Here is a 21,254-nt window from a genome sequence, read left to right on the forward strand (position 1 = left end):
CTTGGCGCGGCCGTGGCGACTCGGGCCCGGCTCCAGCTGCCCGTCCCCCGCCAGCGCCTGCCCCGTGTGTCTATTGCTTTGGCTCCATCTCTCCTGCATATTTATGGTCTCCTGTCACTGTCACATTCCCTGGCTGTTGACAGTTTCCAAAGCACTTGGGCCAGAAGAACTCGGGGTCTGGGGGGGGTTCACAACAGGTGGGGGCGCGGAAGGGAGGCGACTCGCCCGGGACTCAGCCCGACGTGGCGGGGGCTCTAGGAGTTGCTCGCGACTCTGTCGGGAATAGTGTTGGGAGGTGGCCCGTGGCTGCCCCGGTGTCCTTGCTGTCACCTGCTGGACCCGGAGCAGGACCTGTGTCCCGCCCCGAGCACAGCTTGGAGGCCGCTCGCTTGGGGGTCGTGCAAGTGAAGGTGCGGGGGGCTGGGGGACTTTAGTCACCCGCTTCCCACGTGATCGCTGAGCCCTCCAGCGAGGCGCACAGTGGCACCTCTTTCTCCTATGCCAACTTTGGATCTCGCCTATGCTTTTGTAACCTTTGATTAGCAAAAGCAAGACGAATTGTTCCCGGAACACTTAAGCTGCCTGGAAACTTCCTTACAAGTAAAATCGAGCTTTGATTGTCAGGGACATCCTGAGGTTTTGCTGTCAGGGGCCAGTTATTTGATTAAATTCTCAGCACGTATAAAACTGACAGCCGAGCGGGAGGTCCAAGTGAGGGATCAAGGTGGACTCGCAAAGTTTGGCAGGTAGGAGCTGACCCTGACCTTGGGGGCACAGGAGGAACCAGCCAATGCAGCCTTTGGAACCTCCTCATCTTCAGTGAAACAGGATAGCTCACAGGGTTGCATTCCTAAACTTCATTCCTGTAACCATTCCCCATAAAGTTCTGTGTGGGTCAGGTTGTTTTGGGTTAAAACTGAAACTTACTGAACCAATCAAAAACAAATGCCCTGGTCCTACTATTATAAATCATTTTGAAAATCAAGATAACAACAACCCTATGGCTTCTAAAGGTTCTTTCTTGCTCAATTTCTATTACTCTTCTATCTTTAGTGTTAAATCGTTCTCATCCTCTTATGTACTGATTGTCATTAAGGAAGTGTTCTTTTATTGCTTGTTTACGTCAGTTTCTGTTATTGGCTTGTTGCTCCTTCCTTTAAATCATGGGCTGGAAGGGATGGAATCACATTTCCTCTGCTAAAGCAGCCAATTGTAGGAATGGATTTCTCTCATTTTGTATGTCAGGCCTAGGGAAAGACATTGTCTTTCAAAGGTTGTGCCCCCCTCCCAAATAATCAGCAAGGCAAAGAGAAAAGCCACTATGTCCAGCCTACGAACTGTAAGTGTTCTCACCAGTAAGAGGAACAACGTGGAAATGTGGGAAAGTTGAAGGATTTGTAGCTGCTCTTCAATTATATCTTTACACCAGAGCTTCATTATTTTACCTGATGTGTTGTGAAACTGCACAATCTCGAACCCACACTGAAGTCAGTATACTAAGATGTATTTTTAAAACAAACACGATGAAAAAATAAACATGAATATAATTTTTTCTGTTAATTCTGTGTAAGTAATAATTACATATACAGCTTATTTACAGAAAATTGATTTTCTTAAATCAGTACAACCTATTGCACTTAAGGTTCAGGAAAGAATACTTTCAAATATGTATTCTGAATCTTCAAAATATTAAGTTATGAGTGAGGCAAGAAGATTACAAGCTTGAAGACAGCCTGGGCAACTTCGTGAAACCCTGTCTCAAAAAAGAAAAAAGAAGGGACACAACACAGAAAAACAAGAAAATTTCAGTGGAAGGTAAATAACAGCTAAAATATATCTTTATATCCATTATGAAAAAATGTAGGCTTAGATTTGTAGCACCATCACTAAAAATAATAGTGTTTAAAAGTATAGTGACCGTCCCTATTAATGAAAATTCAAATAGTATTCTATGATAAGTTTATCTTAAGTTATAAAAACCAGATTTGGATAAAAAACAAACTCTGGTAATTCAACTTTAACATAATTCTGCAAGCAAAAAGCATGTCACGATACTAGTGATTGGTAAAAGAAATACTCCATTGGTGAAAAAAAGTTTTAATAGATGAAAGCTATAAATATTGGATGTGAGTTTAAAATTGAGAAGCTAAGTCTTGTGGTTGTTAAAACTACTATGCGGCTATTGTGTCTTGAAGATTGCAAAAAAACAAAATACCATTTTTTTTTTTCTTTTTGATACTGGGGATCAAACTTGGAACTTTGTGCTTACGAGGAAGGCAGCGAAACCACTGAGCTCAATCCCCAGCCAAAATACCATTTTTAAAAAGAATGAAAAGTTGATGAATAGTATACATAGTTTTCAAGAATAAATTGAATAACTTCATATTTTACTGATCAAAAATCTAGGAACTATAGTTTTGTGACCCAAGTACATTAATCTATTGTTTATGAACCAGCGATTCAGATCATCAGATAATTACCCTTGTGGAACATATAAACTCTTACTACTTAGTGTCTAACCCACATCATTATGGTCCACCATTTCACACATACTAAGTTTTTAAATTAGTGTTTTTCAGTTTGCACATACACATATCTTCCTCTCAGTAGTGGCACAGCATGGTGCAGAGAATGCTGGTCTTACAGCCTGAGCCCTTGGGAAAGGTATTGTCATGGCCATCTACTTACCTGTGGACTCTGGAAAGATGCTCACTCTGGCCCTCAGTGCCCTTCATTAGTAAATATGCGAGGTCTTTTCTATAACCAGAGTTAGAAAAAATACTACTTCCTTTTTTCTTTCTCCTTTAATGGTAACTTTGAATGCTTCCGTTTTAGACTATGAAGGTTTCATTTTTCAATTATAAAGCAGCTTATCTCTTAACTGCATTTCTGGTGTATTTACCCCCAAAATGTTGGGGTAAATGTTGAAATTAGTTCCCTACATTTTTCCTGAGTACTGTAATTAAAACATCAAATGCTTTAATGAAAGGGCCGTGAGTCATGAAAATGCCTAGATTCTCTTTGACTGTCCAACTAGAGTCTTTGAACAAATGAGCTCAAGTGATCTCTCTCTCTTTCATTTTTCCAAAAATGTGTATTGGATTAGACTCCAGTGGCCACTTCTGGCTTCAGAAGTTTGTGCTCAAGTCTATTCAAACTCCTTTTTAGAATCCTGAACTTCTGAGTTCAAAACAGCTGGAAAGGCCTATTCCATCAAGATTTGAAGGAAAGCATGAAATCCTTAAAGAGCTCCTTGTAATTAGTTCTAAAGTTTGAGAGCAGAGAATTGAAATGCAGTCACTGTATTGACAATGCATCTGAGGCACAGAAGTCTGTGTGCACCTTATTTTTGTTCTGTTCATTAGCTTTTTTTTTGGATACCGGGGATTGAACTCAGGACCTTGTACTTGCAAGGCAGGTAGCAGAACCACTGAGCTAAATCCCTGGCGCTGTGCATTAGCTCTTTATCCTCTGGCCTGATAGATTCTCACTCACCTTCTGGTCTCCAAAGCACTGGCTTTCATCTGGAGCCTCTGGTTTTCTGCATTGTGAGTAAGTTTCCCTGTTTGTATCAGTGCACACTTTGTCTGAGAACATTGCCTGAAGGTGAGTCAACAACACTAGAAATAGTGTTTGAGATGATTGCTGTAATACAGTCGGTTCTGGTCATATAGTTGCAGACGCTGAACAGAATACAGTTTTGTTTATATCTATATTTCTCAATTGAAAATGTATTTTGGCAGTCTATGTCTTCTGTTTTCTGAATCATAAAAGCCACCAGTGTAATCTATAAACTACAGTCCTGCCTGAAATTAATTTGCTCCCCATTTTATCTTCAAGGAGAAATATAAGAGTTGAGGTTTTAAATAAATGTGAAATGCTTTTGCCATGGAGATTCTAAAGAAATAAAATACACTGCTGGGCCCAGCACAAGCCTTCACACTGAATTTGTGTGAGTGTATTTCTCCGGGCTTTAGTAATATTTTTTATCTTTGGCAATCATCCTCCCCCCCCCATTTAAATATACTCATTATGTTTTATCCTTTCTGGGCTTCCTTCCATGGATTTCCGAAGGATATCAGCCCAGCTTGTTTCACAGATTGAATAATGTACCTTTGGTTCTAATGTACCTGTTACAACTTAACTAAGAAAGTCATGAGCAAAGTCTTACTTCTAAAAGCATTCTCTGGCGTGAGACTGTGTGACTGAAACCACTATAAGTAGAATTTACTGAAAATTATGCTTTGTTCAAAGGAATGTTTTATAAAATATTCTGAGGGCCTAAAGGTGAGGTCTGTTTATGTAAGAAGAGTGTGTGAACATAAATCCATGCTGTGCTAGCTAATAGGACATTTTTTTCATAATCAGATATATGTTTATTTTATATTGGATTTTAAGCTTCTGGAAAATTCCAAAATCCCAATGAAAAGGACCTTGGTGATGACTTAGCAAACTCCTAATTCCAGGTTTCTCTCTTTGAAGAGAGAGAATATTCTTTTTTCATCACAAAAACAAAAGAGACATGTCATGCTTAGAACAGTTTTAATCATTTAGTGAGCTAATTAACAACTGACTGTTAAACTCAGATCTTCCAGTATATTTGTAACTAATGGTCAAAAATCTCCTTTTATAATTCCAGCTAGCAAAGGCTTTCATTATAAAGTTCAGGAAGCAGGGGAGAGTTTATTTAACACGCATCCGCACCCCCATTCATGTTGCTAGCCATTCGTATTTTGGATTTTGTCTTTCAGAATATTTTATTACCCTATTTTCATTGTTTCCCAGCAGTGAGTTACTACTTCTTTTGGCTATTCATAAAATAGTTACTGATAATCAGGAGACTTTATGTAATATTTGGGATAACTTTTTATCTTTTTTTTTTTTTTTTTTTTTTTTTTGTACCAGGGATTGAACTCAGGACCTTGTGCTTGCAAGGCAGGTGGAGGCACCACTGAGCTAAATCCCTGGCCCCTTTTCCTAGTAGTTCTAGTTTAACTTTAATGGGTTTTGATAACTGAGTCATTTTTCTCTTTACTCTCTGCCTTTAAGTTCTTTTGAGCTGTCATCTTTTATATTTTAGTTTTATTCTCATTAGCAGCTTTTCCATTAAAATATCTTTTGAGTATCTTCTGAGATACTGACCTGTGAATGCATGCTCTAAATGTATTATTTAGGTGTCATTGTTCTTATGCAATCTGAATTATTTGTCTTGATGACCCAGAGTTATTGCAAATGCATAATAAATTTTCAGAGTCTCAAAATAATTCAGTTTTCTCCTTTCCAGCTTTTATTAATTTGTTTACTTGACTTCAGGCCTTAGCAAATTGCTCTTTTACATACATCTATTATAGTTCCCTCTTTTTGATTTTAAATTTATGTTTATATGCAAAATACTTGTTATTTCTGATACTTTTCAGCTTAATATCAATTTTAAATAATAAACAACTATTACCTGTTTGTTTTCCATCTGGATGCTTTATAAATACTATAATGTAGGTATTTACTTTCATGTAGAACACTACTGTGCAGTTTCATTTTTCAAACAGCAATAAAAAGGAAATATGTATTGTAGCTCTAGCAAATTTTATTTATATTTATTATTTTTTGCGACAGGGTCTGGCTGTGTAGTTCAGGCTGGCCTTGAACTCACTATGTAAGCCAGGCTGGCCTCACACTCACAGTGATTTTCCTGCGTCAGCCTCCTAAGTGCTAGGATAGCAAATATTTTTCTTGGGATAGTTTTTATCTTCCTAATGGTGCATTGCCCTACCTGACAGTAATATTAATTCACATTCACCTGAGCATAGGCCCACTGATGTGTGATGGGATTAAAAATTTGACATGCATAATTCACAAATCAATATTTGATTGCTAAGAAAGTGGAGGCTAAATCAGACACCAGTCATTATCATTTCTTAACTTTTACTCTCATTTTTCATCCCTCATAGCTCTGTGGTAACACTAATTATGTAAGTAAAGGTTTATTTCTAATACAGCAAACCATTTTAGAATATTCAATTTTAATATTTATTATAGTGCCGGTACTTATGACCTAATGTAACTGGTTCAATATTCTTTCTTAAGCCAGGCATGATGGTGCACACCTGTAGTCCCAGCACTCTGGGAGGCTAAGGAAGGAGAATTACAATTTCTCGCTCAGATTTAGCAACTTAGTGACTTAGAGAGACCCTGTCTCAAAAAGTTTGAATCAATCCCTGGGATCATAAAGATACTAAATTTAGGGACCAGGGATTTGGCTCAGTGGTTCTGTCACCTGCCTCTCAAGCACAAGGTCCCGAGTTTGATCCCTGGTACCACAAAAACAACAGCAGCAACAACAACAACAACTAAATTTAATGCAATTTGATTTTAGTTTTACAAGCTCGATAAACACATAGTTTCTAGTTTATCAAGGTAGTTAGCAAAATCAATCTCATGTTGAGTAATTAAAAGTACAATAATAATTTGACTCTGTTGACTTTGGGCAACTCAAAGTTCTCTCCGTATCTGACATTTGTTTTCCTCGCTATGCTTTAATAATATACCATGGAGGAAGCCTAATTGGTATGATCCGGTTTCTTTCTTGGAATTTCTTTACTGTTTCCTTTACTGGTTTTATAGGCAGTGTCAGTTTTATGGATATAACGTTTCTCCCTGGAAAAGTGATTTTCTTTGTCTCACAAGTATTTTTTAATTACTAATCTGCAGACTTTTTCTTCATAGTATGTATTTTAAAAAACACTAAATTCTAAAATGGGCAGCATTGGTTACGCCTTCAGGGACATACATAAAAACACAGGTGGATGCACCCATGCAAGCCTTTGTTTTTAGTTAACGGAAGGTTTTCTCAAAACAATCTGTTCTGCTTCTGTGTCAAAGTGAGCAAAATATTTGTTTGAGATTAGACTATGGTGTGTCAGCCCCAGTCATTAGAGTTGTCTGGAAAAGTTCTCCAAAGACAGTGCAGGACGGGGGAAGCTCTAGACTTTTGGGTTAGGATAGCTGGCTGGTAGTCACGAGACCTGGCATGTGTCATGGCCTCCTTTCCTGATTTGTGTAGCAGAAGGCAGTCTCCGTTGTCTCGACGTCTCCTTTTAGCTCTATAATTATGTGATTTTTTAGTTATCCCTTGAATTATTTTAGGTTGGCATCAAGTGTTGACTTGGCGTTCACTTGTACTATTTTTTTTTCCTGATGGGTTCAACTGCCCTATTTTCAGTTGTAAGGTTTATGTTAAGTTCCTTACATTCAACTACCAGACATTAATATTTCTTTTCCAGCCAACATTTGTTGACTATCTTTTATGTGCTGGAAGCTGCTCAGAGCCCTAGAGTAACATAGATAAATGAGATGTTCTTCCTATCCTCAAGTGATTACGTTGCAATGTGATAAGTAACCAGAATAGAGGAATGAGTGAAATGGCTCGATAGTTCCAAGAGGAGACTGGTTAATTCTGCTTTGAGAGAAGCCATGGCAGCAGGGAAGGAAGTGGCATTTGGGAGGGTCTGGAAAGATGGGTCTGCTCTGTGGCAGATGGGACCATGGATGGGACCTGAGGGCCCCAGGCACATGCTGGAGCGTGTGCACATTGAGAGATAGGAAGTTGTGTGGTGTTTCAGTAGAACTTCAAGACTCTTTCAGTCTCCAGGACTAGGTCTTAGGAAGCACACGGTGGGGCAGGGCATTGGCTAGATAGAATGGACAAGAGTGCTTATTAAAAGGTATCTGTGAGCAGCTGTCACAAATTAAATTCTTTGTGCATGATTGATCATCTTACAGCCAAACAAGAAAATTTTAAAAGGTTTCATCTACAAATTGTTATGCTGAGACAATTTTCAAAGGAAAAAAAATATGTTGGTAAAATTTTTTAACTACCTATGAGACCTGGACATTACAAATAAGACTTACTAGGTAGTAAATGCTCAATAAACACAGATTAATGTTCCAGTTGTTTTTATTTTTGGTAGAAGTGCAAACACTTCTCAATACATGTATGAATTTAAAATGATAAATTATTCTGCCACTTGTGAAGGTCGGGGTAATTGGTGACCCGTTAGTCCCCTAAGTCGTCAGTTGTGTACATGTCTTTTTCACATTGAACGTCACAATTCCAAATCAAATCATTTCCATCTTTTGAGGTTAAAATGGGACAATGGCTGGCTTACAAAGCATTTTTTGTAAACTTTAAAGTTCTAGCTTATTTTGAATAATTATAATGCCAGGGAAAATGCAGTATTAAGTTTTATGTGGGAATCTCAGCCTGCTTCCCGGACAATTATGGGGTAGGGGTAAGAACAGTGCGTCAACTTGGAAGCAGACTCTCCGTTTTGAGCCATTCAATGCAGTCACTTATTTTAATGTAAGCACTTTTGCTTTTACTTTGGCAATCAGCCTGCAATTTTAATTAGCACTTAGAACACAGCAGAATATGTTGATGAGGCTCAAAACATGAGGAAATGCGTTCGTGATGGCCTTCCTGGGCCTCTGCAGCACCCGGAGAAGGCACTCTCAGTCTGAGGGATGGTGCTTCTGAGAAATTGTCATCCTTGCTGGCATTTACACCTTTAATCATTTCAGTGTTTTGAAATGTCAAAATATTGACATTGGAAGCATTGTCATCTGTACTATACTCAGAATATTAATTTCTTAAGCTTTTTCGGATGCAGCAATGGATATATAAGAAAACCAAACTTATTTTCTGCATTTGGCCAGGATTCTCTTCCTAACTTTCCATTGCTCTCACTACAGCTTTAAACCACTGTCCCTCCACTCCCCTACCCCGTTTCCTTTTTTCTTTACTTTCCTTTGTCCCATGGCCATTTTCTCTGTGCACATCCAATGTTCGTGGGTTCACAATGCACTGTTTTAGATGATTTTGTAAATACATCTCTCTCCCCCACTGACTCTTTTATGGGAATTGTGTCCCCATCTCTGTGTATGGTTCCATATGGTCAAAATGTGCAATGCTTTTGAATAGAAAGAAATGCACTTTATACTTGCACTGCTACAGGTTGAACCCTAACTGCTATTTACTTGCACTAAGGGCTGGCACATATTACTTGACTTCCTTGAGTTCCTTTAAATGAGGATAATACTAACTGTTATGCAGGATTGTTAAAAAGAATAAGCTTCTTCAGCCAGCAGTTCAACAAATATATGGAGTCCTGTTACTCATTGGTAATTGCAAGTATTACTGTATTTGGCACCGAAAATAAAAAGGTAAGGTCTGACCTTGTCCTAAGGACTTTATACTTTAGTAGGATAGACAGACAATTACAATATAATTCTTGATGGATGAGTAGGAGTTCACTAGCACAGGGTTATAGGGGCTGGGGTGAAGGCAGCCGGATTTCAGATAGGAGAAGTGCATGTGATGTCTTTGAGCCAGAGAGGATGGTGGGAAGGAAGTCCAAGATACAGTAGGGAATGTCGCTGCTATGCTGGGTGGGTTAAGATGTAGATGAACATCATTAGCGAGGGGCCTCACCATCCAGCCCCAGTACAGAGGAAACGTGTGAAGGGTGTAGGATCAAGTTTATGCTTCAGGAAGATCACTTTCCTGGGCAGGGTACAGAGCTATTTGACAGAGTCCAGGAATGAGTACAAACATTTATAGGCTGGGGCCCGCAAGTGGGGGTGGCCTAAGCAACAAGGGCTGCAGCGGGGAAGAAGGGGACAGAACATATCAGGAGAGATTTGGGCCCAGAAAGGGCAGTGTGTGATTGGGCATGGAGATGAGGGAACAGCAATAAGGAAGAGGAAGGAAATTTTAAGGGAAGCTATAGAATTTTGACTTGGTGATGGTACTATTCTCTGAGACAGGAAATGCAAGAGAAACCATTCAGGATATGGTTGGGTGCTATAGCGTGAATGTTCCCTCCAAGTCAGGTAGAAATGGAATTGCCATTGGAGCACTGTTAAAAGGTGGGTTAATTGTAAGACAATTGTTAGGTAACACAGTAACACAATAGTGCCATGGTAGCTCTATTAAGTGGCTGCAACCTTTTAAAAGGCATCAGGCCTTTACCTTGGGATGTAGGCAGTTGTCCTGGGAAATCCTAACCTTTTCCTGTCTGTCTGTCTCTCTAGATAGACTTCCAATATTCAGTCTGCAGTCTTCCTGTTGCAGCAGCAAGGACTAAGGTGGTGGGGAAATTGCGGAGCTTGAGGTACCCTTGGGGAAGCAAAACGTTTTGACTTCGTTGAGTTCCCCTGTCTTCTGACCCTGCTGTGTTTCTCTTTAATATAAACCTTTCTATCAGGATGACTAGGACTTTGTGACAAAGATTTGTTCCAACTGATCTCCATTAAGCCAAGTTAATTCTTTGATGCATTTTCTGTATGCCAGACTTAAGCTTTTTCCAATTGTTTCCACTTCATTTTCTCTTTTACCAACACTATTTCTGTCTGGACGATATGTTTGCTGTGTACATTCTATAATGAAGTCTTGATTTGTCAATTTATTTGTGTCTGTGGTACTGGAGATTGAATCCAGCTACTTCAGTTTTAGCTACATCCCCTGTTCCTTTTACATTTTTTTTTTGAGCTAGGTTTTCTCTTAGTAGCCACATTGTCCCAGCTGGGGTTTATATTTCCATCCTCCTGCCTTAGCTGCCTGAGTAGCTGGGATTCTGGGAGTGCACCATCAATCATTTCCAGCTTATCAACTTTTTCGTCACCTTGGTGAAGTTTTTGCAAGGCTTTTCCTATGGTAAATTTCACTTTAATGCCAGTATTTTTCCAACATCATTACTTTTGCACATCTAAGCATTTATCAAATCTTTTTGATTTTTTTTAACTTGTCAGCAATATTAATTTTTATCATTTCTGTTTTTGCTATTGTCAGCTGTATTTTACTTTAGAAAAAAGACAAAACCAAGTCTATTTCCCTGAGACAATTTTTGCCGCATTGAAAATGACCAACAGTAGGTGACTCTAAAGCCAGCTTTTCATCTGTAACAGATTTTGCTACATATTATTTTGGCTCTTGTTTATTTCATTTTGACAGTTAAGGTCAAAATTGCCCCAGAAAGGCAGAATGAGATTGTATATTCAGCCTGTGGCGTAGACAAGAGAAGGTGTCACAAAAACAGATACATGTATATAGGTGTGACGGTCTGCAGAGAAATCTGAGACAAAACAGATTTGAGAGCCGTGTCATTTGAAGGTGTGTAGGGAGCCCAAGAGAATGGGTGACGTCTCACAAGATGTACAGCAGGAGAGAAGACGACTGCAGAAGGCAAGGGGCAGGAACCAGCGTTCTGGTAAGAAATGGTCCAAGGAGGAGTCCATGAAGGGGAGGTGGGAGTACCGGGGCCGTTCTCGTGGGAGTCCAGTCAAAAAGAGGAAGTGGTCGCCAATGTTAGATGTCGCTGAGAGGCCACAGACTGCAGCGAATCCTTTGGATTTAGCAACAACAGCAATGACTCCACTGTCCTCAGTGGGAGAAGGAGCATCCAGCTGTGTGCACCCAGAGGAGTGAGAAGGAAGCGAAGAATCAGAGACAACTACACTGATAACATTGGGCTGCAAGAAGGGAAGTTTGCCGATTTGGCACCTGGCTTATTTGTCTTTTTCCCCCCTCTCTTTCAGGACTGGGAATTGAACTCAGGGCTTTTCCCTGAGCAGCATCCCCAGGACTTTTTGTCTTTGTGCCAGGACTTGAACTTGGGTCCTTGTGCTTGGAGGCAGGTGGCGGAACCACTGAGCTAAATCCCTGTCCCTTTTTATTTTTCATTTAGAGGCAAAGTCTTACTGTTGCTAACTTGCCCAGGCTAGGCTCGAACCTGTGGTTCTCCTGCATCACCTTTGCAGAGTGCTGTGACTACAGATGTCCTCCACCACACCTGGCTTGTGTCCTTTTAATATGGAAGACCCTTGAGCATGGTTGGGTGCTGATTGGCTGAAGGGGAAGTATGGATGGGATCCCTGAGGAGCCCATTAGAACACCAGTCCCGGTGGATGGATCCGGCATTTGCCTTGCTGTCTACAACTTCATCTTACGATTCCTTGGCAACATGAGCCGAACAAGACGAAGCCATTGTCAGTCTGACCCGTCTAATTGCACTCTACTTTGTTTTTTCCATTCTTCCTCTGATTCCTTGCTACAGGGCCAGACCATTTTCCTGAACTGCTACTACTTGCTTAGCACTTAAAATCTTCAGGTAAGGGGTTTTATCTATTATCTCTAATCCCACAATACTATCACTGCCCACAGATGAGTTTTTTTTAGGCAGGGTCTCACTGTGTAGTTCAGGTTGGCCTTGAACTCAATATAGAGTCCAAAAGCCAGCTTCCTGGATGTCTATTTTCAGATAGGATTCTGAGTCAGGATCAGGAATATAAGAAACACTAGTGGGGTGGTAATGAGAGATTCCAACAGACTGAAGCACTACCCAGGGAAAATAGGAGCAGAGGAAACTGCTGAAACTGCTGGCCTCGGACTCACGGTGATCCTCCTGCCTCTGCTTCCCAAGTGCTGTGGTTACAGGCATACGCCACCACACCCAACCTCAAATGAGTATTGCCTATTACTGTTTTTGAGAAAATTCTGCTGTCATAAAATGCCTTCAACATCAGATCTTCTTGATCTCTAGCATAAGCTGGGGGCTTTGCCTATCTACTGAGGTCTACCACTTGCAGGTCAGAGAAAAGAAAAGCCAAGCCAAACAAAACAAAACCCTCTGCAGAAGCTGCCCATTTACTGCTCTTCTAATTTTTCCTGAGACTGTGCAAGTCACAGAAAAACTTGATTGCTTCACGACTGATGAGGCAGTGGCCAACACACACATCCTTTGTGCATCCTCACCGTGACGGCTCACGGGCCCATATATCTGTGTCTTCACTGCATATTTCTTGGGCACTTCCAGTGGTGTGGTAAGCAGTGGAGGTGACAGTGGGGAGAATCACAGTCCCAGCCCTCAACACTCCCAGTTCTACAGGTTAGTCATTGTTACAGTGCCATGTAAATGTGGGCAGCTAGTCCAGTAAGTACATAGAATGCCCAGGTATTTATTTTTTCTGGTAAAATTTATTAACAGTCTGATGGTCCAATCAAACATATGAAATGCACTCTTCTTGTCCTGGTGTAATTGTTTCCCCTGCCAGGTGACACAGCTCCAAAGGTTGACTTTGTTTTATGAGGCTGGATAGGTTTCAGGGCTATGATTTACCATAAAGGAAACTTTGTCCTTATGTAGCGGCCAAAGCCAGCTGCTGACTCTGGGACGTTGAAGGAAGGGCATTCTATTTGATTCTTTATATTTTTAGCTAGCATTCCCCTTCCACTCTGTTCTGACCCTGTTTTTGTTCTTGTTATTTTGCCTTCTGGACAAAGTACAGGACAATTTTGTTGGCTGTTCTTAAGTGAAGCATGTTTGTTTGACCTCCAAGGAATTGAGATTTGGGCACTTGAATAAAATAAAGGTGATCAAGCTGTCATGATCCACATCTTTCCCTGAAAACTTCTCTAAGCCTCTGTCTGTTTGGTCTGCAGTGTCTTAGTTCCTCTTATGTGCTGCTATCACCTTGGTTCCAGTACTGACCAGGAGTACAAGGGAAAAACCAGAGATGCCTTGCGTTAGTTTCTCTGCACCAAGCCTCTGTCCACTTTGGGATGCAGGGTGTCTATTTAGGTTGAGAAAGAATCAGACATATTGGACACAAAGTTCAAATGCCAAGTTGAAGTGAGCAATAAAGACTGCATTAAAATGCTCCATAAAGCACTTTAATATAAACACTGAAGTCCCGTTACAGTAAGTCATTGGAAAAAGGAGAGGAGAACACATTCTCATTCCTGCCGAGTGCTCTCTCTCTCCTTTGACATGGTGTCTTTCAGTTCTTGGATTTTGTTCTCTCCCAGAGAATGGGTGGAGGCCTTCTGACATTTGTTCACAGTCCCCATGGGTCCGTCTCATCTGTCTCATCCCATGAGTCTGTTTCTCTGTTTCCCTCTAGGGCTTTTGCTGGGAGCACGGGCTCATGTGGGTAGCCTGTGGAGCTCTGTGCCTAGGGCGTTGCCGTCACTTGGCTCTCCTGGCTTGAGTCTTCCTCTCTCTGCTAGAATGGTGGATAGCCCAGTGTCTCTTCCCCCTCTTCCTTGCTTTGGACAGAAAGTGGAGGGATCAGTGAAGGCGAGACAGACAGGCTTTTATTTTCTAGTCTGCACTCCTATTCCCTGGGGCAATGAATTTACAGGTCCCTACAGGCTCCTGTAGATGGGGGACCCTCAGGAGGGAAAGGTAGGACTCAGTTGGATATCTTCAGATGCTCATGCCACACAGTGGAAATGTCCATCAAGAGCAGGGTAACCAGAGCTGTTAAAACATTTCTAACCATAAAAAAAAAAAAAGGATTGGAGAACGAAAAAGACTTTTCGCAAGACTGAGGTAAAGCTTGTGGACTGACAGAGAGGGTCTGAGAAAGTGATGCCTGTCTGGACTGCTTCTCCCCTCTCATTGCCTGCTCTTGGACACTCCCTTCCTCCATCATATTGCCACCCTTTCTCTAGCTTTCCCCCCACTGTTCTTCACTCCTATCTGCCACGGGTCCTTCACTGAAACATTTCAAAGGGTGGGGTAGGCACTAGAAGGTTACGCTACTTTAGGGGTTTATTTCGAGGGACATATGTCATAGTTAAGTCTTGGTTTGACCTCTCCACATGGATTTGCTTTTGTGAAACATCTTCTTTTAACTTCTGCAATATGGTTTTCAATGCTTTTTAAAGTTTTATTGCATTAGGCTTTGCTAACATAGATTGCAAGTACCCCTTAATGGGTACTGTACAAAATAGCATCTGTAACTAATGAGGTAGAATACTGGGTTTGTGCCTATGTGGATGATGAACTTTGTATGTTTATACAGTTGTGTCTAGTCATTAAGGCAGTCTGGTGATAACCTGCTGGGATGTGGACACATCCCCAACCCTAACGGATCAGTCCTCTCCAACTATATTTTTTATTCTTTTTCAAGTGAGAAACAAATGTTCTCTTTGTATTTTTAGAATCACACTGATATTTCCCTCCCCCATGTGTTGAAGCTATTTGAGTGATATTTTCTCGATGTCTACTATCAAAACTATAATCCAATTAGATTTCCCCAAACTATTTTCTAATGCCATATTCTGTAGTAAACCCTTTACCTAAATTCAGTAAGTAGAGGTATTTCTTATGCTCTAATTCATCAGAAGACAGGGTAATAGATTTGAGACTTGCCCAAACCAAGAATCTTAAAACTTATCTTCATCCTTAAAAAGAACAAAGCTTTATTTCCAAAGCAACACAATGTTGTATAAGAATTGCCTCCAAATGGGAATGGTTGCTAGATAAAGAATAGTTACTCATAATGTTCAAGTACAAAATATCTTCTCGGCAAGTTAAACCATCAAGTTGAGTTTGTTTGTCCATAAAATAACTCCTCCTAAAAGAAATCTGAGCGTTGTTAACCTTCTCACTACATGTAGTTCTGGACTTCCCTCTCTTTTCAGAGGATTGGTTCTTTCCACTGGCATTTCTAAATTAAAAGAGACTATTAAAATATCTCTAAGACTAGAAAAAAGCTTTAGTGATGCTGCTGCTTCTCTTCAAGCTTTATAAACTCAAATCTTCAGCCTTGTATATAAAGATTCACCAAGTAGATGAGTTTTAAATACCACATTCACTCAAAAATGTGGGGTGTGTGCAGTTATTAGTCAGGAATTGTCAAAAATAAAAAAAAGATCTAAAAGAATAGACACAAGAGTTTTAGCAATCAGGGGTGTTATTTCTATAAATTTGGCTTCTAGGATTCTTCTCTAGGGAGCTTTTCAATTCTTTTTAGTCATTATCTTTCCTTCCTTACTATGTGGTGTCCTTTTGCAGACTTTAAATGCTGTCCCAGCAGCCACTCATACATCGAGTGAGTGCCCTCTGGCTTGGACAGCTTGAGGAATGCAATCCCTTTGAGCAGTGATGGCCTTATAGCTGCTGACGATAGTGACAATATCAACTTCTGTCCCCGTGCAACTTTTAATGATGATAACATCCACATGGCCCTATCCCAGTGACGATGTCCATTTCCACAGGGCAGTGACTGCCTTAGTTACTGTTTTCATTGCTGAGGCCAAATACCCAACACCCAAAGTTAAAGGAGGAAAGGTTTATTTTTGCTCATGTTTTATACAGGTTTCAGTCCACAATTGACTGGCTCCAAAGCAGGGTAGCTTGGCACAGGGGCATCACAAAAGAGAAATAGTTCATGGTGGGCAGAAGATAGCAAAGGCAAGCAAGGGACCTTAGCAGCTTCTTTCTGCCCCTTTAATGTTCTATCCAGGTGACTAGGATTAGTGAGATGCTAAACCAAACCAGTGGACTAATGTAGTAACCACACACCCTTAATCCCAGCCTCACACACTCTAGATCCAGCCACCTCTGAAAAAAGGCCTACCTATGACTTCATGAGGCTGTTGGGGAGCATCTAGACACAGCCACAACTGTGATTGTGATATTGTACTGCTTGGTCACATTCTTGGCTGGCTGAGAGGATAACCAAAAGCGAACAATTGTTGAAGCAAATTAAAATGGAGACCACCTTGAGAAATCCCTGAGCAGACAATGCCAGTTTGGCCTTGAAAATAACTGTAACCTCATTTGAGTCACAAACATAATCAAAACTTAAATTGGACAATTACTTATAAATGCTTCTATGAGAGAAAAACCAGACTTAGTTTCAACCAATCAGAAGCAGCCACCTAATTTAACTCATATAACTAGGGACTTTTAAGTGGCACAAACCATATAAGGCAATGGTATGATTATAACCAATGAAGTATTTTCTTTATTTCCATATTCACTCTATAAGATACCATCCTGTAGCTGGGAGTATAGCTCAGTAGTAGAGTGCTTACCCAGAATGGTATGTTTGAGGCCCCAGATTTCATCTTTGTCACACTGCTACCACCATTACAACAAAACAGTAACAATAATTAAAACCAGTTCCTCATTCTTTGATGGCACCCTGAGACCTCTTCTGGCTTGGTGCTTCCAACAACTCATGAATTGTTGCTTGCTCAAATAAACTCTTCAAAATTTGTATTGTGCCTCATTTTTTTTTCTTACACTTTCTTTTAATAAAAATAACTAGGAGTTAGGGCAGGAAGACAGGAGCAGGGGGAGGGAGAGTGAGAGAGAGAGGAGGGGAAGAGAGAGGTGCTTTTTGAAAATGATTATCTCTTGAACATTTTGAAAGAAGACCTGGATGTTTTAGGGAATTAGCTTATGTCTTCCCGAGGACTCTCTACTCCCTACAGCTTTTGTGCTCTATGAAGGACTTTGACAAGTACCCCAGTCCAGTCCACAGCTGTTGAATTAATGGGAGACCTGATCTATTTCCATTCTTGGTTTTGTCATGGGAGGTGGGGCTGACTATCTTACACTTAGGCAGGGTAGGGACTTCATGAATCCTGGGAGGCCTCTGGTCCAACACATTCTCTTAATTTTTACTGATTCCTTTGACAAAGAGCAAAGAGTCTCATTTAATTTCTGTTGTGGCTTATATCTAAATGTCCCACAAGAGCTTCATGAAGTCATGGGTGGGGCTTTTGGGAAGTGACTGAATCATGGGTGCGGGATGCTGCATTAGTCCACTGATTGGCTTAGTACAGTTCTGGGTGTGGATGATGGATTTACCAGAAAGAAGAGAGCCACCCTGGGTGTGGGTGGCACCAACCAAGAGGTTTGAAACCTAGATGGAATAAAAAAGGGAAAGAGGAAGGAAGATGCAGTGTTTCCTGCCTGCCATGCCATGGACTGTTTCTCCTCTGCCATACCTGCCTTGGAGCCAATTGACTATGGACTGAAACCTCTACAAACTGTGAGCTAAACATGAACTTTTCCTATTTTTACTTGTAGGTGTCAGGTATTTTGTCTCAGCAGCAAGAAAGTAACTGAGGCAATATCAGAGCCACCCAAGAGAGTACTCAGTAACATCACAGCATGAACAACATCTGTACCAGAAAGTCTGTTTTTCAGGACAAACTTTGTCAGAAGAAAGGAGAGAACAAATATTATGACAACAAGTTGTGGAAGATGGGAGAGAGTGTCCTACCACTGAGAAGGAGAGGGAGGTAAGGTTTTGGACATTGGATTAGGCACCTCTCCATCTCTGCAAACTCAACATGCCTCACTCTGGGTTATTCATGGCTGAAAGCTGCTGCTTTTCTGTCATTAATTCTAAGACATTTCCTGTTTTGCTGAAACTGGAAATCTAGTCTTTTTCCCTTCAATCTTTGCCTCACCTATAATCTCCCTGAAAGTACCATTGGTTTTGTTCCCTTTTCTCTATTTCTGTTATTACTGCCCTAAGATAGCCCCGGCATATGTCTCCTGAGAAATTCCAGAGTAGGGAAGCAGAGAAACCTGTAGACTCTCGATACAGACCCTCTCGGTCATTACTCTGCACTTACCAGCTGTGACTTCTCAAGAACTTTAACCTACTGTGGCTCAATTTCCCACTGCCATTTGCGATACATAAGGATTTGTCACATTCAAAGTGAGGATTAAGTGAAAAAATGCGTAAAATGCTTGGAACAGTGCCCGGTATGCACGATGCACACAGTGAGCAGCAGGTATCATTCTAAAAGCCTCCTGACTGGTTTCACTGCTTTCTCTTCTGTCTAATCTGCTCCTCACATGGAGGACAGACTGATTTTTGTAACACAGAACATTCACTGCTGGAATAATTTCCCTGGTCCTCTGGACCTTCTGGAGTAGGTTCCAGTTCATCTCCTGCCACATCCCAGTAGGCAGCCTGTACTTTCTGAGTCCTAGCTCTGCCACCTGCATTCATACCTTTGTGGCATTAGGGCTTCTCTGCCTGGCTTCTTTCCTTCTTGTTTTATCTTTGGTAATCCACTTCTGTTTCTCTCAGGCACAGATCAGATGTCCCACGCTCAGTGCAAACTCTGCAGACCTTCCTTTCCTCACTACCACATAATGATGATTACTTTCTGTTCTTTACTCCCTATATTTGTATATGCCTCCAACTTAGCTCACCCACCCATGTGGCAGCCCAAATGGGCACATATTCTGTGTCATCCACACTTCCTAAACATCTGGCCTCTCATAGAACTTCCTTGTGTTCACATTCCCTTCTACATGGCCTCTTACCACAATTCCTAAAGGAACAGAGCAAAGCATGCTTTCATTTGTGCCTGGCTGTGGCTGTGTTTGGGGCAGTGTGAATCTATAACAGTTGAACTTTTTGGTTCCTACCCTATGTGTCTCAACAGCGTTCAGAAATTTTTTAATGTAAGTGCCAACTCTAGGAAGTTCTTTTTGTCCTTAGGGAGTCTACTATCCTTGAGTCACAGTTGAGAGAGGGCAGACTCAAAGCTGTCATATGTGGAAATAGATATGATGCTTTCCTCTTTAGTTACAAAACTCTGTGTAGAGAAGAGAACTGCACACCCAACAGCTGATCACTCTTTTAGCAATGTGGCACTGACCCTTCAATTAAAAGTGTTGCTCTTCTGTGTTGAATTAATATTCCTCTTCAGGAACAAAAATATATTAAACTCTTCCTATTATGGAAGTGGTTTTGGCTCGGGACTAACTTGGGCCTGAAGTTCTTCAGAAGAAGAATTACATCAAAGAGATGGTCTCTTTGGGTAAGGGCTATATTTTTAAACCCTGTGCCTGGCAGTCATTGTTCCTTGTCTCCTGCCGAAGGAATTGGTGAAAGAATAATTTTCTGGATGAAGCAGCTCCATTTAGGTTGAGATAATCTCTGATGAAGAAAAAAAATCAATAACATCCTTGTCTTAGTTACTTTTCTCATTGCTGAGACAAAATACCTGACACAAGTTAAAGGAGGTAAGATTTATTTCAGCTCACAGTTTGTAGGGGTTTCAGCCCATAGTTGGTTGGTTCCAAGGAAGGTTGGCATGGCAGAGGGGAATCATAGAGGAAAACAGTCCATGACAGGGCAGGCAAGAGGCAAGAAAGCAGCAGCAGCAGCCTGCCTTTCCCTTTTATCCCATCCAAGCTATAAGCCTATTGGTTGGTACCACCCACATCCGGGGTGGGGCTTCCATTATCCACACCCAGAACTATGCTAACCCCCTTTAGTTATCACACAGCTTAGATTCAACCTCCCAAAAGCCCCACCTATTGAGGGCATGAGGCTTTGGGGGACATCTAGATACAAACCATAACAAGTCCATCACACTTATTATCTAGGAGCAAATACTCGGAGACAGAGGATGCTCAGAAGACACAGCCTTCTTGGGATGCCATGGAGATGTTGGCATGGGGATGGGAAGAGCGTGCTTGTGTGGTATCTGTGTGAGTGGCTCAGTATTCAGGGGAGGAGTCGGTCATGCTTTCCCAAGGCTTCTTGTATGGAGCTCAGGTAAGACGTTAAGATAAGATATAAGATAGCACAGAGCTCAGCTAAGATATTAAGTGGATGACAGCTTGGATATGTAGAGTGAAGACATGAGAACTAGGAATAGCAAAGTAGCAAACATTTTTTTTGGATAATCCAGTCTACTTAATAGATTTTAGCTATCCAGTGTCTGCACCTAGTAACATTGTGTAATATGTTACGGTTTTTACTTAAATTATTTATTTGGAATTTCTACCCAGGTTCTATGAAGTTTAACCCATATAAACAAGATGATTCCAAAAAGGAGGCAGAAGCTGCCCAGCCTTAGTTGGGAGCTACTGTAGGGACCACTGACTTCAGGGTGATGTTCCCTGAGAACTAAGGCAACAGGGGGCATTGGGTTGCAAGATTTTTATTATTTGAAAAAATAAACTATAATATGAAGAAGGACCCAAAGCTTTCTTAATCTCTCCCAACAATCTCAAACCAAATGTCACATAATCTCAAATCAACTTGTTACATAAATTGGGTTTAATTGTTCCTGGCTAGATAGATTTCCCATAGGACTCTATGGCCCTTCTAAAGGTTCTGGAGCCACTTAATGTCCTTAAATAAGTTCCTTGTCTGCTTTAGCTTGGACTTTGAAGACTGGATGGCCTCAAAAGGATGGAAGGACTCAAACACTTATGTGTGGCTGGTGTTTGTATTTTTCCACATTTGAGGGTCTTTAGAAATGCCATACCTGGCTGGGCATGGTGGCGCACGCCTATAATCCCAGTACTCGGGAGGCTGAGGCAGGAGGATTGCTGTGAGTTCAAGACCAGCCTGGGCTACATAGTGAGTTCCAGGTCAGTCTCAACTACATAGTGAGACCCTGTCTCAAAAAACCAAAA

General features: G+C 41.1%; 1 protein-coding gene across 1 annotated transcript in view; it reads right to left on the reverse strand.

Moving 5' to 3' along the window:
* Tapt1 (transmembrane anterior posterior transformation 1) overlaps positions 1-4,714 on the reverse strand; it is a 60,657-nt gene extending 55,943 nt beyond the window's left edge. Inside the window, exons 1-2 of the mRNA XM_010641938.2 lie at positions 4,705-4,714; positions 125-533 (exon numbers count right to left, since the gene is read on the reverse strand). Of these exons, the coding sequence (XP_010640240.1) occupies positions 125-533; positions 4,705-4,714 (419 nt within the window). The remainder of the gene's footprint in view (positions 1-124; positions 534-4,704) is intronic.
* Positions 4,715-21,254: the final 16,540 nt, after the last annotated feature.

This window comes from Fukomys damarensis, unplaced genomic scaffold, assembly GCF_012274545.1.
Source record: "Fukomys damarensis isolate Sample0158 unplaced genomic scaffold, DMR_v1.0_HiC HiC_scaffold_35, whole genome shotgun sequence".
Classification (NCBI taxonomy): Eukaryota; Metazoa; Chordata; class Mammalia; order Rodentia; family Bathyergidae; genus Fukomys; species Fukomys damarensis.